General features: G+C 36.8%; 1 protein-coding gene across 3 annotated transcripts in view; it reads right to left on the bottom strand.

Moving 5' to 3' along the window:
- The window catches only part of LOC139753367 (uncharacterized), a 317,027-nt gene that overhangs the window by 43,457 nt on the left and 253,928 nt on the right, over positions 1 to 19,642 (bottom strand). For 2 of the 3 annotated variants that reach the window (XM_071669760.1, XM_071669762.1), the window contains exons 9-15: positions 19,040 to 19,128; positions 18,017 to 18,239; positions 17,666 to 17,757; positions 10,796 to 10,940; positions 7,771 to 7,917; positions 6,602 to 6,724; positions 3,690 to 3,923 (exon numbers count right to left, since the gene is read on the bottom strand). In XM_071669760.1, the coding sequence (XP_071525861.1) occupies positions 3,690 to 3,923; positions 6,602 to 6,724; positions 7,771 to 7,917; positions 10,796 to 10,940; positions 17,666 to 17,757; positions 18,017 to 18,239; positions 19,040 to 19,128 (1,053 nt within the window). The remainder of the gene's footprint in view (positions 1 to 3,689; positions 3,924 to 6,601; positions 6,725 to 7,770; positions 7,918 to 10,795; positions 10,941 to 17,665; positions 17,758 to 18,016; positions 18,240 to 19,039; positions 19,129 to 19,642) is intronic. The other variant, XM_071669761.1, reaches the window with a different exon arrangement.

The following is a 19,642-nucleotide window of genomic DNA, read 5'->3' as shown; positions in this document are numbered from 1 at the left end:
AAGTTTTAGAGAAAAAAGGCTATGTTGGAGATGCACATTCAAACTGTGTGAGAGTTAATAAAGTAGTCCAGCAGAGTCCATCCTTGGGCTACTGCTTTTCCTGGTCTATGTCAATGACTAGCCAACATGACTGGAATCACAAATGAATATATTTAAGAATGAAGATGAAATCTGGAAAAAGAGTGTCTCTAGGGTTGTGAAAACCTTAACAAAGACCTAGATGGACTTTAGCTGTGGTCACATAACTGGATGATGAAGTTCAACTCCTAATCTTGTAGCTTACGTTCTAAATAGATTCTGTATTCTTATTTCACAAACATATTTCGAGATGAATGATTTTTGAATCATAAATTGCATAACTGTGAACTGATCAATGGCCATCTTAAATGCATAAAACAGTTACAGGAAAGAGTAAGAACATAATTCTTAAATAACATGAATATGCAAAAATGTGAAAAAGGAGCTGGTGATAACTATGAAAAGTTAGTGTTATATTTGAAAATAATAGACCAATCAGCATGATCCATAACCCTGGGTAAGTCTTTATGTACACCTCAAAATTGGATTTGCTGAAGATAATTCATCACTATTTCTACTAATTTTGGTGAAATACCAGTGCTAAGAGTAGATCTTGGGGTATTTTCATTATCATTATAAATAGCCCCAAAACCCTTTCATGGGAATCCTGCATCTTTGAGGTTGGCTTCAATCAGAATCAGGGAAATATTGGACTCTTTGAAGCATAAAGTTTCTTAAGTAGACGGTACTCCCTTCAACTGACAATGATACATTCTCGTTAAATGTAGCGTAACTAGAAGCATGCATATAAAGCCCTGAATAAAAAGAGTTAAAAGAACCTACCTGATCCACCCCATTAGACGAGGAATGGTTCAATAATAACAGTTGGCTTTTATTAAACCATAAATAATAAACAGTCAGATAGCACCCATGGTGCGTAACATGAATAGATAAAAATAGTAACATTGTAAGAATATGATTAGGAGTGACACCACAGATGTATACCGATTAGCACGTCAACCCCTGTATACCACATCACTCCAATTCGCTCTATTTCTTGCCCTCCTTTCACCCTCCTGCATGTTCAGGCCCCGATCACACAAAATCCTTTTCACTCCATCTTTCCACCTCCAATTTGGTCTCCCTCTTCTCCTCATTCCCTCCACCTCCGACACATATATCCTCTTGGTCAATCTTTCCTCACTCATTCTCTCCATGTGCCCAAACCATTTCAAAACACCCTCTTCTGCTCTCTCAACCACGCTCTTTTTATTTCCACACATCTCTCTTACCCTTACGTTACTTACTCGATCAAACCACCTCACACCACACATTGTCCTCAAACATCTCATTTCCAGCACATCCATCCTCCTGCGCACAACTCTATCCATAGCCCAGGCCTCGCAACCATACAACATTGTTGGAACCACTATTCCTTCAAACATACCCATTTTTGCTTTCCGGGATAATGTTCTCGACTTCCACACATTTTTCAAGGCTCCCAAAATTTTCGCCCCCTCCCCCACCCTATGATCCACTTCCGCTTCCATGGTTCCATGGTATACCGAATTATAATTACATTTGGTTTAAGATACCATAAATGCCAAAAAGGATGGATGAAAGTGATAAGCACATAATTTTCAGTGATATGGTAACAAATTGATTCCAAAAGTATTAAACACAAACAAAAGTGAAAGCAATAGCTTAATTTTCGACCCAGATGCTGACTCCTACAAGTACTTGGGGCTGGGGCTAGACAACATACACTGACAAAGTTTAAAGTTTGCATATGAATAACTGATTTTAAAAGTTTGTCTGTATGTTAGGGATTAAACGTTAATATCTAAGAGATTTATCTATCGTTATTTTTGAGATGTCTGTATGTGAATTAAACATTCAGTTTCTAATGACTGAAATTTACACTCTGAACAGTACATAACACAGTATTTTAACCATTGTTTTCAGTAAATAATAGCTATTGTAAGGTGACCATAATTCATTACATAGTATTTGCACCATAAATCCACCCCTAATCATGCATAAGTGAAAAAGCCTTTCACTCTTCCTGCTGCAAATTCCATTAGTTTAGTATTGCAATTAAATGTGTCTAAGTTTCTTCAGCACAGAGATGAGTTTACTTATTTCATGAATTCAACTGGCTTAGGTGAATCTAGTGTGCATACTACAGGGAAGTTAAAAGACAAAATGAGGATGAGTGGTGTAATGCTTTTAACAGCAATCAGACTATAGCATTTGCATCATTTGGCAATTGAGATAATGGAAAACTTAATGAGTTTTTGGAATGAAGATTAAAACCAAATGAGAACTCCTTTAAGTACAGCAATAATTCAGAAGAAAGCTAATATGCACGTGAAGCATATCACTACCAAAAGATGATAGGGATGAGCTGTGCACAGATACTCTCCTTTATCCTTCCTGCAATAATCCACTCCTCAAAAAATCTACCATGAATGCCACCTTCAATAAGCTAGAGTTAGGGCTCATGTGAAAGAGAGGCACAAAGTGTTGAAATAAGAGATGTCTGTACACATGCAACAACTAGGCCAAACACTACTTCCCTCGGATTTAAACTTATTAACACAATATCAAGTGAAGACTTATCAGAAAATATGGTGACTAGGGGCTTGGTGGACTTTGCTATAGCCATGACTTTCTTGCCAGTATCAAACCTCTAAGCTCTTGCCAGTATCAAACCTCCTAAGCACCTCTAATTTCACATTCAAAAGGACAGATTTTCAAAATCTTTTCCCCTCAATACCAATATCATTCCTAGCAAACATACTGAAATGGCTAAACTTACTTTATAGTCAATAGACAATGGGCAAATATGGAGACAGACCACAGTGAGCACAAACGTTGACAGGAGCATGCATTATTTACAAGCTGACTGCCAATGAATGAGATATGAATCACAAAGTATTTTGCTGGGACATTATCTTAAAGTGCACAATTATTAAAAATATCTTGAGATATTTCATTAACAGAAAAAAGAATTACAAAAAAACTTTTTTTCAAATCTATCCCAACTACAAAGAGGAATGAAACAGGGAAAGATATGTAAGGTAACTGCAATTGAAAGCTTCAAAGCTGATATGTCATGAATGTAGATCTTTCTCTTGGTACTGCATCCACTGTTAATCACAATTTTATGCTCTCTGAAAAGTGTTATTCACATTCTTCTGCAAGCTATTACTGCATTAGAAGCATATCATTTTTGGTGTTCAAGTTTACTCTGTACACAATGACCAGAAAAATATTTTATCATTCTCTTCACACTTTCAATTTCTCTTTCATAAACATGACAAAGTCTTCTGTTGTCCTGTCATCCCTCCTGAGTATATCATGTAAAATTTACTAAAGATTTTTCTCCTTATCCTGTCAAGTGGATGATTAGCTCCTAATCCTCTTAAATAGGTTTCACTTTGTTATACAGATGGCTAAAAATTCCTTTGTTATACACCTCTTATTCACTTATATCCCTAACTTTGTGATCTAATCATTCTTCTCTTTCTCACTCTACTTTAAACTTTCATTCAGTTTTAGTAAACCTATCACATCAGTATACATCTGGTCAACCACATAACATCCAAATTCATAGATATATGGCAATTTTTTACAAAAGATATATAATGCTCAACATAAAAACTTACATTATACAGTGAACAGGAGATCCAGGTTGGAACTTGAATTTATTCTTTTTAATCCTGATGGTGTCAGAGCAGTTATAAACATGAATAAAACCATCCTCTGTTCCAAGCCACATGGTTGGTTGCTGATTGTCTGAGTCATCACAGCCCATCTCTGGAGGGAGAGATTCACTGCGCCGTTTTCTGATGTCTTCATCGATTGGTATTTCTTCATCCTCATCATCATCACTTGAATCACTGTAGGCAGATGGATATAATGCTGGACAAAATGGCTTTTGCTATACTGAATCTAGTGTCAGGAAAATTAGTTTAAGTTTGATAATGAGATAAGTACGTTGTTCTAAAGTATGGGCATATACTATACTGAATGTGGTAGCCTACAGGCAGAGATACACTATTCTCAATTTTGTTTTCAATTCAATAATTGGCTCTAAAATGGTCATTCAAAAATTTCAGGTTTTCATATCTCTTTTTTGTCAGTCTATGACATATGAGGCAGATCTTCCAAGCTTCTAGGTTCAAAGTGGAAAGAACTTCATGGACACACACACAAACACACATATGATGGGCATTTCAGTGGGAAAGTAGCTTATAAAAATGCACATGGACTATTAGTTAATGGTGAAAAGCTGGAATGGAAGTCAAGAATCAAATTTTAAATGCACCTAATACGAGATGAAATAAGTCCACAGGGATACATGATGGGAGGAAGGGGAAGGGTGAAAATAGAGGATGATGATTCTTCAAATAAGAAAGAGCTTCAAGTTTCAGGAAATACTAGTAGATGGCCCATTCAAATAATACATAATGGGAAGAGTAACCTCTAATTCTCCAAAGAATTTGAATGAACCAACAAATATACAATGAAAACAATAAAGGAACAACTAGGATTGTACATGAAGCTGTAAAACAAGCGCATCTCAGAGATGATGAAATACTAATAATAGAGGATTTCAATTGTAATGGGACTGGCTGAGGAATTTTAGATTCTCATGGAGACACATACTTGGAGACAAAAGATCTTAAAGTGTAAATAGGAAAATCTTTTATACCATCATGTCACAGAGCACACAAGGATCAGAGGGACTGATACACCATTATTACTAGATCTCATCTTTACACATAGCAGCATGGACAATGAAATTACCATGTATGATAAATCAACTTGATGAGTTTGATTGTGTAGTAAATAAGGCCATAAAAAGACTATTAAGTGGAGCATGACTCAGAGAGAGGATGTAATCGTAGAAATTACACAGAAATCAATCATTTCTATGGTAATATAGATTGTCACCCGGAGATCAGTAGACTGGAACAAAGGCACTACATGGTAAGGTGAAAGCTTCTGTGAAATCTACAAAGAAGGAGTAGGAACATCGGTACCTTTAACCTCAGATAAAGGGTATATGGTAAAAAAGTAGGGTCATTTAAAAGCAAATGGCAATAAAGGAAAGATCTTCTCAAGGTGATGTGAAGAAGATACAGGTTGAACCTTATCCAGCTAATATTTGAAAGGTATAAGAGAGTAAGATATAACTAAGCTGAATAAGATAAGAGCAAAGAAACTTTGAAAAAAATACTGTGGCTAAGAAAGGAGACAGTCCAAAACTTTTCCACAGATTTATCAGGAATAAACTGTCAGTTTAAGAGCAGGTAATAAGTCTCAGAGGAAGATGTAAAGATATGCAAGGAAATGAATGACAAGTTCAAATGTGTTTTTGCAGTGGAAGATAGTAAAGCCCCAACAATGGTGGGATGGAATGTGAAGGAGGTCTTGCAAAACATTGAAATATCTGAAGGGAACATAAATAATACTAAAGTGACTTGACCCACATAAGGCTCCATATGTGTTGAAGATATGTGCAGAAACACTTGACAAACCACTTGAGATGTTTAGATATTGCTAGAAGTTTAAGTGCCAAGCGAGTGGAAGATGGCAAATGTCAAACCTATCTATAAGAAAGGAGACCAGGAGGTTGCACTGAACTACATCTCAGTCTTCTTGATAAGGATGGTCTTTAAAGGACTGGAAAAGATAATCGAAAAGCTAATGGATGATTTCCTGTAAAGGAGAAACTATCTAAGTGAGAGACAACAAGATTTTAGGGATAAAAGGTCATGTGTAGATTTCTACAATGATCTAAGCTCTGTTTTAAGTAAAGGAAGTTGGGTGGATTGTCTGTTTCTGGACTACACTGCTACAAAGCATTTGTCACTGTATGACATAGGAGGTTTGTAAAGAAGTCCATAAGTGGACAGCATAAATGGTACCAGAATTAAGACAACTTTAGTTCCAATGAAAGGCTAGAGGTCCTAAGTTTGTTTATCTTGGAAGAAAGAGTAGATGATGACTTAGTCACAGCCTTTAATTCTTCAAACCAATGGGTTGACATCAACAGTAAACAGGTCTTTGGAAAATGAAATGAGAGAACAACCAGAGGCTTAAAGTGTAATTTAACAAGTATTTAAAAAAAAATGGAGAAATACATTTAAAGTACCATATAAGTGAATGAACAGAATAAACTAAATTTAATGAAATCATTAATGTGCACCCCATACAGAAGTCTTAAGTAGTTATAAGATAGTATACAGCAGGGAATGAATGGTTTGGCTATGATCACTAAATCTGGGTTTGAGTCTATGATGTAATCTTAGTCTCTTAAGGCAAGACAGTGGTGAGCAGTGGTTTGTTTGTAATGATTCTGCCCTTTGGGAACAAATGGTAAGATTATGCATATTAAACAAATTCTTAAATTGGCTAAAGATTTTTCATGCATCTATGAAACTACACAGATGTCTATGATGAGACACTTTCACATTTATTACTATTATTACTACTATTAATCGTTATAAATTTTAATGTGAGGAGGCAGGAAATGGAACTTGCAAACTGTTCCACTATGTGCAAAACTTACGGTTGAGGAGCTGCAGGAATAGATGCAATAGAAAGGATCCTGGCATTACAAACTCCATTACAGCATGCTACTGTTGGGTCAGGTTGTAGGCTTAATACACATACCTGCCCCACATACCCATCACTGAAATGATAAGCAATAATAAGTTAAGTAGAATCTACCTCAGTCTCCTGGTTCATCACATCAATGTATTTGCAGTATCCAAAAAGAAAAAAGGAAGGAAAAAATTATATGAAAATAAGTCATCTTTAAAATTCATAAAAACTTAGAATTTAGAAACGAATAATAAAAGCAGGATTTCAGCAATAATTCTAAATAATAAATAATTCTTTATATATTTTAGGACCTCAGCATAAGAAAAAGTACATAACATGGAAACTTTTTCTACTCAGAAGTAATAATATATCGTAATTTTACAGGCTTAGAATTTCTGACCTTGTACTCATCTATCAAGATTTTGTTTTTAACACACACATACACACACTCACAATGAAAAATTCATGAGGATGGCATGGAAATATGTTAGGAGTTTAATGATAAATCTAAAAGTGTTGTCTCTTTGGAGAGCAGTACTGCACTAGCTAGGAGAGGAAAGACATTGTGGAATGCATTGAATTTACTGAATATTATATCATCAGGCCATTAAAATAACTAGACTCATCCAAGGCCCATGATCTTAATGAAGTCTTCCCATACATGCTGAAGGAATACGTGGAGGCACTTGCTAGGCCACTCAAAATATTTTCCAATAGATCACTTGGGGAACAGGTGGTTCTAAAGGTGAGGAAGATGGCAAATGTTGTGCTTATACTTACAAAAGAAGATCAGGAATTCATGAAGAACTACAGACCAATCTCACTATCATGAGCAGTTTGAAAACAATGGAAAAGATGATCAAAAATGAAAAATAAAAAAAAATTCATTTGCAAAGGAGACACTACCTAACTCTCAGGCAAAAAAGTTTCAGGGAAAGGAGGTCATGCTTAGCCAATCTCCTAGACTTTTATAACAGGGTAAGCTCCATCTTAGATCGAGGGAAGGGATAGGTAGACAGTGTGTTCTTGTACTGTCAGGAAGCCTTTGACACTGTATACTATTAGAGGCTGATAAAGATGCTAGAACTACAGGCAGGAATAAAGGGCAGACTCCTTTACTGGCCTGAAGATTACCCTAGAGGAAGATAGCAAAGGATGCAAGTAAGAGGCGCATCTTCGAAGTGGGCTGTGGTCACAAGTGGTGTGCCGCAGGGCTCAATCTTGGGCTGACTGGTATTCTTGGGATATGTAAATGACTTGCCTGATGAACTGGACTCCTGTCTAAAGATGTTTGTGGATGATTCCAAGGTCATCAGAGAAATAAGGAATAATGATGATTGCTTCAGCCTCCAGGAAGTCCTGGACAAACTCCACAGTTAGTAAGACAAATGGATGATGAGATTTAGTCCAACTGCAAAATAATGATGATGGATGGAACAGCAAGAAAGAAGTCCTAGGTATGATTATTATCAAGTGTGAAATAATTTACTGGAATCTGTGTGAGAGAGACCTAGGGGTCAGCATTGTGCTTAATCCATTATGATAGAACAAGGAGAATTGTGGAAGAAGTCACCTGCCTGATGGCATGTATTAGAATTGCATTCAAGTGTAAGGATGAAGATATGTGTAGTAAGCTGTTTGCAACATATATATGACCAGAACTGGATTATGCCTCACAGATTTAGTCACTACAACTAAAGAGTTAAAAGGATTTGACTGTGAGCTATTAAACCTTTTGCCTCATATAAGGCCCATGTACAAGAATTTTCCACAGATAATGAGCCACATGGCTCAGTATTGGGCCCATTGCCATTCTTGTTATAAATTCATACCTAAACATGTTTGTGGATGATGCCAAGGTCAAGAGAGAAATAAGTAATACGAGTGATTGCATCATCTTGCAGGGAGAACTGGACAAATTCCAAAGCTGGTCTGATAAATGGATGATATTGACTTCAAATAAGTGCAAGGTAATGGGACAAAGCAGTGTAAATACTACTCAACAGAAAACTGCCTGCAGGAATCGATCTGTGTTGGAAATCTAGGGGTCAACATTGTACCAAATCAAGAGAATTGTAAAAGAAGTAAACTGTCTGCCACAAATATTAAAATTGCATCAAAGGATATAGATTAGGGAATGTTTGGTAATATCTTAACACCATATAGTAGACTGGAACTAGATTACCTCTCAGGTCTAGTCACTGCACCTAATGAAGCAAAAAGATATGATTGAGAATGTCCAGAGAAGATTAACTAAAATGGTACCAGAATTAAGAGAGCTGAGCTACAGTGAAATGCTGGAGAAAAGAGGGAGGGATGACCTGATAACAGTCTTTGTTCCTAAATCAACTAGATACTGTTGGCAGCAGACAGATCTTCATGAGATGCATTACCAAAAAGAGAGGATGGTTATGAAGGATGTAAAGAAATACTGGTTAAGGGTAAGGGCAGTGGATAGTTGGAATGATTTTAGCAAGGAAAGTGTAAATGCCAGCAACTTAGATTTAAGTCTACTTGGTAGCACAAAAAATTCAAGAGAAGGGGGCCCCAGGAGTGGAAACTCTCTCCCCATAATGTTGTAATGTTCAAACACTTAATTACACACACACACACACGTGTCTAAATAACATACTGGAAATGATAATCAGAAAGCAATTGGATGACTTCATGCAGAGGAGAAACTACTTAAGTGAGAGAAGAAGTGACGGGGAAATGTCATGTGTAACTAATAAATTTGATTTTGACAAGAAAGTTAACTCTGTACTAAACAAGAGATGGCTGTGTGGATTGTCCATATTTGGACTGCCAGCAGGCATTTTACACTGCACCACACTGGAAGCTAGTAAAGAAGCTGGATCTAAAGGTGGGAATGAGGAGAACATTCCATCAATGAACAGTAGATTTTCTTAGCAGCAGGGAACAAGGGATGTACATCACAGAAGTCTTCTTAAATGGCTTGAGGTCATCAGTGGTGTGCTGTTGGGGTCTCCCTTGGGACCACTACTCTTACTGATTTATGTGAATGACTTGCTAGAAGGATTGGATTCCTTCCTGAATGTTTTTGCAGATATACCAAAGGCAAGAGAATTGCATCAAAAACAATCAAGGCTACTTGGACAAACTGAAAAGTTGGGCTGATACATGGTTGATGAAATAAAACACAAGTAAATGTAAAGTAACAAGGATGGGACACATTGAAGGCAAGCCTTAATATGAATATTATCTAGCAGGAAATGAGCAGCAGGAATCTGTGCATTGGGACTGACATGATCTCTAACTTGTTGCCAGAGTCCCACATTAGGATGATGTAAGGGACAAACTGCTTGCTGGTAAATGTTAGAAATGCACCCAAGAAAATGAATAACAAAATACTCAACTCTTCACATCTTGCACAAGTGCTAAACTAATTGCTTCTAATTGCTTCTTTAATTGGTCACTGCCCCTATAGAAGCACAAACAACTCACATAGAAGGTCCAAAGGAGAAAACAAAACTGGCACCATTATAAAGAATGCCGAGTAACAAGGAAAGGTTAGAGGCTGTAATTTTGTCCACCATGGAAGAGAAAAAAATATGGGGTGATCCAATCACAACCATTAAGTTTTTAAACCAGTCTGATGATGCAGACTGTGAATAGTTCTTCAAAAGATGTAACAAACAGTGGCATAACATGAAATTAAGCAAGAGACTTATTAGAAAAGATGTAAAGAAGTATTTTTGTGGTGTATGAGTAGCAGAAGAATGGAATAAACATACAAGGTAAAGCTGTAAATGTGGACAGTGTACAGTAGTGTAAAAAGCTGCATAATCATAGGTAAAGTTCACAAAATGGGGCTTTATGAAGGCAGAACTCCCTCTCTGTACATCGGAAATAGGTAATTACACACAAGAGGCACAATGTAGGGCTTAATCATGAGCCCTGTACTATTCTGTGTGGCAGAGATGCATGCAGGCACCTCATGAGAACTGCGCTATTTTCATGTAACCTTTGTATCATCAACAGCATATTAATTTCACTACTGTCACCTCTCTACAAGTACAGTACTAACAGGAAGTGTTTACCATTAGGCAGGTGTATCACACAGCATTCACATATATCTTACTTGATTAATAATGCTCTTGTTTTTTGCTGAAACACTGAAAGAGCTACAATAACTTACCTGTTACACACCCACACATCTTTTAGGTTATGTGCATTGAGACCAAGAGTAGCAGCTGCACATGTAAACTGAAGCCCTGCTCTCGTTTTTCTAATAGGTAGTGCTGACACAAACTCAGGGGGAGGTCTCCGATCAGCTGACATTGCTGTAGAAAGATTTTCCATAAGAATGAAGAAAGGCACATGTTATTTACTGGTGTAATTTCCCCTTCCCTGTCCTCTTGCATGTATACATGGAAATGTTGAGCCCATCCTGGCTAAATAGACTCTCATTAAGATGGCTAAAATTATTCAAAGAAAATGGTTATGTTTGAGAAAAAAGGAAAAACATGGAAATTAAGGAAGTCCTACATAAGTATACCCATTAACCCACCTTTCTGTGGAGTATGTTGTGTGTATCATTTCAAGAGTATCCCTCTTACTATGAAAATGGTTGAGGAAGTTAGCCTAATGTGTGGAAATATTCCCCAGTATTTTTGGGTTTCTATTGCCTTTGAGATAAATGTTTGTGTTTTGCAATATGAAAACCCTCTCAACCCTTAAAACCATAGGCATAGTCTGGAAACTTCATATTAAAATCATTTCCTTTATGAAAAGATAAATTACCTTTCAAAACTGTATCAGCCATAATGCTGGCCTGGTCTGCTACATTGTGAGGCCTGGAGGAGTATGTGAAAGGCAAGTCTGACAGCTGTTAATGAGAGAGGAGGATGTTGAGATGATGATTTCATTATTTTTTACTAAGCTTGTACTTTCTGCTGTGATCTTACTTCATATAAAGGGACAACAGTGATGGTAAATTACTAGAGAATATTTTGAAATATTATACTGTTTATCATTGTGAGGACAGAGAGTGAGGAGGATTTTGAAGGATGTTTCTTTCTTTAATTTAGTTTCACACACTATTCTTAGTTCATACATGGGTACAACACTGTGAGTCAATAACATGAATAAACATAGAAATATTATACAAATCATGCAACAAACATACATGAGGTAATTATTTTCCTTTGGAAATTTTCTTGATCTTTATATATCATCTGTTTCTAAAGTCCTCCATCACCCCATGATTACATATAAAGAAAGTAGGAGCAGGTGTTATGTAATATTGTGCACATGTCTGGGGTCTGTGGAAGCATCTTCCATGCAGACACCCCCCCCCCCACCCACCTTCTAACATAATCCTACTTGTATTATTCTCTGATTCACTTATTTCTTAAGATTTCTCATGTAATTCCTTCTTTTTTTTTTTTTTCAACAAACTAATACATCTTGTAAGTGTTTCTCCTCATCACTTAATTCTTCCAACAATCTATATATTCTCCACAGGTTCACTGTATTCATGGCCTGAGAGGTCATGGATATGCATCTACACTGGTGATTGTCGGGATACAGAAGACAGCAGAATTATTTCCCCACACCTTCCTGGTGATGGAAGAGACATTTATAGGCTCATTATGGTACAATAAGTTAGGTGAATATTTAAACAAAGGCAGGAATACATCTCAGAATGTTGACCTCCATCACATAAGTCATCATTGCACAATGATTGCAGCTGTTCAAGAGTAAAGCCTTGCCGTGATCATAATCAGAGTCTAAGAGCTGGTGCAGACTCAATCTGCAGGCTGCCGGAATAAATCAGTTGCCACTTCAAAATTCCAAGCAGTTCTTTGTTATTTTTCTTTCACAACTGCAGCCTACTCAACCAAACCTCCCTGTAAGGATATATAGACTGGATGTTTTCCTACTTCTCGTTAAGACTGTTTGTACCAAAGAATGAAAGGCAGACTAGAATTTCAGGAGGAATTTATTGATAAACTAATCAGCACTGCAGCTAATAGTTACGCTTGACAACATATTGCCTTTTTACCCTTTTGTACAAAGATTTCTTATTTTCATTCTTTGTGGTGTATTCTACGATTTTCAACATATTCAATTTGAGAACTGTGCACTGATATGTTTGGGTGTCTTGGGCTGCTGATAATATGAAAAATATGTTCAGAACTTAAACATGAGTCCATTTTTTCTTGGCAAATAGTTGGTATACCCATACAATTTTAGTTGAGTGCATTTATTTTGCATATTGTGTATTTTTTCACCTACTTTCTACTTGTGACAGTTAAAACTAGTATTCTCATTTGAGATTCTGATCTTTAGAACCAGGAGTCAATGTTTTTGGGAAGGCAGTTTGAGATCAGCAAATGCTTTGTCCAGGTTTTTATTCCCTAACAAATATTCAAACACTCTCAAATCCTCATTTCCTCCTTTTCATGCCGTGCTAAAAACACAGTAGAAAGGCTTATGTTATGTGAACTGAAATCTTCAATTTTCTATTTGTTAGGAATGCTGGTACTAAGTAAACCCTTGAATTAGTGATATGTATAAATGAAGGAGGGGCCTGATTTCTTTTTTTTTTTTTTCTTTATGCTCATAGTAAAAGATAAGTGTCTGGTTTGATTAAATGTAACTCTCTACAGTTTTCAGAATAAAGATAGGGAATCATTTCATGATATCATGTCTCAGAATATCAGAAATTCTTATCAGTTTAACACATGAGGGGCAGATAATTATGCTTATGAATGGACAATTTCTACACAGTAAACTTAAGCTTATTTGAACTGTATTATCACAGGTCACCTACATATGTAAGGAATGCACTGCTATGTCAAAGGTGAGGAAAATTGATGTATCTGACCAGTGAAGAGCCAGTGCAACTTTAGAAACTCCAACTTTGTAGACATTCCAACTGCTTTTTTTTCTGCCTACTCATGTTCAATACGGAAAAATACTTTCACTAGCACATGGGACAAGATACGCAATGTAAAAGTTATAAACAGCTAAGTAAAATTTGACTGCGAGATATGGGGAAAAAAATAATAGGACAAGGGCCTGAATGTCTTGTAAAAAATTTCTGAAAACGTATGTCAGAAGTCAAAAGTTGGGGGTACTGTATGCTGGACAAAAGTTTGAAATAACTGATGCTGCTACAGTGTTTCATTTGCTCTAAGTTTCCAAACAAGTAAGAGCAATAAGCATATACAACTAATTTATGTTTACTTATTCCAATTCCTTTGGCAAAATACCATAAATCTGATTGCACGTTCTTGATTAAACTTAACCCTTATTCTCCTCTATCTTGAAGAAAGGTAAAGGAGGAATTGTTTTAAATCATAATCTAGAACACTAAAAGTCTCCTATATGAACCACTGGGAAACTTAATTAGGAAACTAAATCATAAGTTTTTGAAAGCTAGAAACTCCTTGAATGAGAATGAGCTTAGTTTCAGAAGGATGAACTTATGCACTATAAATCTAGATTTCTGTGATGGATATTTCATTTTGTTGTTGTAGTTAGCATTCCTGACTGTGACACCTTGTGGGCCACCTAGGACTGAGCACATAGGTTTGAATCCAAGCTAAGGCAGTTAGTCCACAGTCAACCCAGCTGTTCATACACCCCTAGGATTTGGTCAGTAAACCTGGTTATGTAATTTTTGACTGCTTGAGGGCCATTAAGACTGTTATCCACAAGAGATTGATAAGTGAGCTACAATTAAAGGCAGGCTTTAGAGAAAGGCTTCTTTAGTTAATCACTTATTTAGTTAATCAAAACTTCCATGACTGGGAAGAAATACAACATATACTGTAGCCACGTTTTCATGTTTTGATAAAATAAGTTATGTTACTTCTGACAATGTATAGATTAAGGGCTTAATTGAGGAACTTGGGTAATACCTACATATGTTTATAGATGATGCAAAGCTTATAAATGAGGTAAGGCATCCCAACTAGTGTAATCAAGTGCAGATATGTTTAAGCAATTATCAGATAAATGGCTAACTATATCTAATTCAAATCTAACTTCAAATAATAGATTTGGGGAAAAAATCAAACTAAACCAAACTATGGTTCTCCTCTAAGGGAAAGAAATTTACATGAATCTGCTTATCATCCCTTCCATGTGCAGTTGGTTCTTTTAACCTCTTCCCAGTGCGCAAAAAACAGCAAAATCACAGTTTTGTATACGTGAATGGGGGCACAAAGATTATAAATCCCTGAATTTTTCTTATGAATTATGACTTAATCACTCCTGGTTTAGGAAAACTTACTATTTACAAACTAGCCAGTTGTGAGGATGCAAAGAGACTCATAACTTTTTTGTTTATATGATTAAGTATAATTTTTCTTAAGAAGTAAGAATTTATACATTCTTAGTTTTGGAAAAAGCACTTAATTCAGTGCACTAGTTGATCAGAGGTACAGGTGGTGGAGGTACAGAGTTATTAGTGGGCACAATAGGCAGCAAGTACCCAGGAGAAGGTGCATGATCATCCACCATGGTTACTAGCAGGTTTCTGTGGTCTTCAGTCAGCTCCAATGACTCATCCTTTGTTTGTGTTGCCATCTATGGCCAGCCTACAGAGCCTACAATACATGTAGAAGTCAACTTGTGGTGGTAAACAACCCTGTTATATCAGGCATCAACTGACACCCATAAAACTGAGAGTTAAAAGGGCTTAGGAGCTGACTAAATAACTATTACACTAGAAAACCACATTTAGAAGGGTCATGACATAGGCAACCTATGTCATTATCCATGCTGAAATTACCTTTGAGTATTTGGAGGAAGAGTTTGATATGAAATGGATATGTTTGGCTTAAGCTGGAGTATGCATCACCAACAAGGTATCCTCAATTGTAAAAAGATAAAAATATCAAAAGATATTTCAATGATACCAGAATAAAAGTGTGCACCAGGATTAAAGGACATGAGTTATGGGATAGAAAAGAAGCCCCAGATGTAACTATATTGGTCAGGTGAAAAATATGCATGTGGAATTTAACTTCTGGTAGGAAATTACCCAACTATATCAGGCGACAACAACTACTTATACCACTGAAGGAGTTAAATTGGTTTAAAGGCTGACACAGTGCCTATTACACCATAAAACCACATTAGAATGGTAATGATGGAGGCAGTGTATGTCATTATCCATGTTGAAATTACCTTTAAGTATTTGAAGGAAGAGTCTGATATATTTATATGTTTGGCTTAAGTTGGAGTATGCCTCACCAACAAGATCTCCTAAATTGAGGAAAGATGAAAATATGTAAAGAAAATCCAGTGCTATCAGATTAAAAAAGTGCACTTGGATTAAAGGAGATGAGTTATCAGGACAGAAAAGAAGCCCCTATCCTACCTGTCTTTGTCTTGGTTGAATTATTAATATGGGTTGACATATTAACTTCCTTTGAATTTCTTATGGAATGAGGTGTAACCACCTTCCTGGGCTTTGAAATTCATCTAAAGAGTAAAAGTGGATAATGATCAAAGGAGTTATCTGGGAAAATAAGCAAGATGCTAATGAAAAAGCACTGGATATATGGAACGATTAAGTGAGGATCTGAATGATGCTAGTGCTGAAATACAAGTATCATAATGACAACAATCAAACACTTGCTGCTCAGTTGCCTCCACTCTCTCCACAAAGACATTCACAATATATCTACATCTTATGATCTGTGGTTTCACCCACCAGATGTGGCTTGCTTCCTTAGTGCTACAATAGCCCTATAAAAAACAGAAGAGACTCCTGGGGCAGGAAATGAATAAATAAATGGCATGGGCTATAGATAGGGTTGTGCACAGGAGGGTGGATGTGTTGGAAATGAGATGTTTGAGGGCAAAATGTGGTGTGAGGTGGTTTGATCAAGTAAGTAATGAAAGGGTAAGAGAGATGTGTGGTAAAAAGAGTGTGGTTGAGAGAGCAGAAGAGGGTGTGTTGAAATGGTTTGGTGGGCACTTGGAGAGAATGAGTATGGAAAGATTGATAAAGAGGATATATATGTCAGAGGTGGAGGGAACAAGGAGAAGCGGGAGACCAAATTGGAGGTGGAAGGATGGTGTGAAAAAGATTTTGAGCGATCGGGGCCTGAACATGCAGGAGGGTGAAAGGTGTGCAAGGAATAGAGTGAATTGGAATGATGTTGTATACCAGGATTGACGTGCTGTCAATGGATTGAACCAGGGCATGTGAAGCACCTGGGGTAAACCATGGAAAGGTCTGTGGGGCCTAGATGTGGAAAGGAAGCTGTGGTTTTGGTGCATTATACATGACAGCTAGAGACTGAGTGTGAACGAATGTGGCCTTTGTTGTCTTCTCCTATACTTGATTGCCATTTCCCAGATCAGCGAGGTAGCACCAGGAATAAAACATGAAGAAGGGAGGAGGTAAAATTAAAACAAAACAAAAAATAGTCAGTATCATATTGTGAGCAGATGTCACCCTAACATTCCTACAAGAGAGCAAGTTAGATATGTGTCTTGTAAGCCATGAAAAAAATAGAAGTCTTCAACTGACTAGTGAAGAGTAAGAGTCCCATTACAGGACACCACTGATAATCAAATCACCAGTTAGCAGACCAAGGGAGCAAAAGAAATAATTGTAATGTGGGGCAAAGTTCACTACTAAGACATCTAAACTGTGACACTGTCTGGGCAGGTTAATGAGTGGCTAAGTCCCTGTAAATCAGCATCCACCACCCTCATGTGCATTGTCATGGTTATAGAGGGGAGGAACTTTCATAGATTCCCATCATACTGGTGAAAGATTAGACAGCATATAATCCTCCACAGGAGAGGCTCTCCCAGATGCTCATGAGGTTCTCTCCATAGTTGAGAGATCTAAATTTTACTTCTATGCAATATGAAAGCTTTTATTTCATCAGGAGGAATGCAGAAAAGATTACCAGCAAAGCAAAAAACAGTCATTTTTGAGACTTATAGAGAGTAAAAGTACAAGTTAACAAGTTTGAAGTTGAATCATAGCTCATTTGTTTTATTATGTCAGTCTGTTTAGGTTATCACTCACCTAGTTTGTGTTTAGCTTCACTAAATGTTTCCTCCCATGTAGCTCTCTTTTCTGCACTGCTGAACATAAAGGTCAGGTTCTCCATTCCTTCTCTGTCAAAGAATAGGTATTATACTCTCCCATTATCATGTATAAGCAAGGTAAAATTGAAACCTCAGTGAATATCAAAGTAGTAGCCTTCATCAACATAACTCAGATAACCGAATCTTGGAATCTTATACTCTGCTTTGATATGACAGAGCACTTACCCTTTATAATGACATCTTTTAAATACAAAAGACCAGAGAAATCCTTGAGGAATACTCTAACAGTGATACTGTAGTTTCATATTCACAAAATTATTCAACTTACTGTGTGGTGATGGTGAGCTCAAGTTCCATGAGCTGTGAGTCAGCACCGTGTCTCTCTGCTAACTGCTTCTGCACTTGGGCAATCATATCCTGCACAGTTTCCTCCATGGTCCCTCGAGGACAATGGAGAGTCTTGGTAAGCTTGGAAATATCCTGGAGTGTTTGGAGATCCTCTTGTAACGTTTCCATTTCCCTAACTAACTTCTTAACACTCTCATCTCGTGCTAGAAAAGAAAAAAAATCCCAAATACAATTATGGCAGAGAATGCTGACAGTACATCATATCTTTGGTGCAACTACAGCTTATGGAGATCCTGAAGCTCTAAGGCTGCTTTCCATGCAGAAGCAGACAAGTGATTGACTCCTTTCAAGCAGGAGGTCCATAATAAGACTGTACTCCTTTCCATGTACTGATAATGATACAACCTTGGTGATAGTGACTAAAGGAACGTACTCATCTTCAGAGCACACTAACTTTGTTCAGTTCTTCAGTGAGGAGCATGGTCTAACATTCCAAGAGAGAAAGTAAAAAAAAAAATCATATGCATGTTCTTTGAATGCTAATATCATTTCATAAAATTATCTGAAAAAAAAAATTGTGTTCAATGATCCAGATTGCTGGTATCTGAAGAAAAAGAATTGTGGAGATATAAGATGAAAGTGCTAGGAAACATTCATGGCGTAGAAGCAGCAGAGTCAAACAAAGAGGAATTACAAAATCTTTATCAGTTTGCCTGGCATGAGAAAATATAACAGAAGAGAAATCAATCTCTGCTATAATCATAATGAAGCATAAATGGATAAAATAAGGCTATGGGAATGGATATACATGATCCAGCATCTCTATACCCCATCCACAGTAATGTAAGGAGTATAGCTTTGAAGCCAAGAGAAATGATACTGTGGATAGAGTACAGGAATGGTGGATCATAATGTTTTTCCTCTCCACCTTCTTTCATCTGCTACAAGTTATTATTATTCTAATCATAAGAGAGTAATACAACAGTCAATAATGGATACTTACATCTGGCAATATCCAAATCGTCTAATGGAATGAATTTGAAGAGCTTGAATTTGTTGGATTCTAAGGAACTCAGTAACGTCAATGGTAAACTGGGGAAGAGAGATAAACTATCATGCAATCACTTTTCACCGGTATAGCAGTAAACAGTTGAGAACATGATGTCCATAGATGAAAACTACACAGAGAGGGCAATAACACAACAACATACTCATAACTTGCTTGTGCAGCAGCAGAAATATAAGGTGCACAGCACTCAAATTGTTATAAAAACCTACATCTCTATTTAGTATCTAGTAGGAATGAAACATGCAACCCTCTTTAAGTATTTTGTGATTAAATATAATTTCATGTCCAAAAGCTGATGATATTTAAGATGAATAAAAAAAAACTTGTGTTAAGTTAGCCTACTTCCCTGATCAGAAACAGCCTCAGGAACCCAGATATTCTTGATTTCTGTCCATGCTCGAGTATAAACCTCCCCATCACTACAATGACTACTCTTCAATCCCACACCACCATTTTTTTCTTTTCAGTAAAGTAAGTAGGTGTTGCTATCTACCCATGCTAAGTTAATTGTTCCAACCAATACTTGGGCACTACTGC

This window comes from Panulirus ornatus, chromosome 14 (assembly GCF_036320965.1).
Source record: "Panulirus ornatus isolate Po-2019 chromosome 14, ASM3632096v1, whole genome shotgun sequence".
In the NCBI taxonomy this organism is placed as follows: domain Eukaryota; kingdom Metazoa; phylum Arthropoda; class Malacostraca; order Decapoda; family Palinuridae; genus Panulirus; species Panulirus ornatus.
The sequence above is the reverse complement of the archived record's forward strand: the minus strand, read 5'-3'. Positions and strand labels throughout refer to the sequence as shown.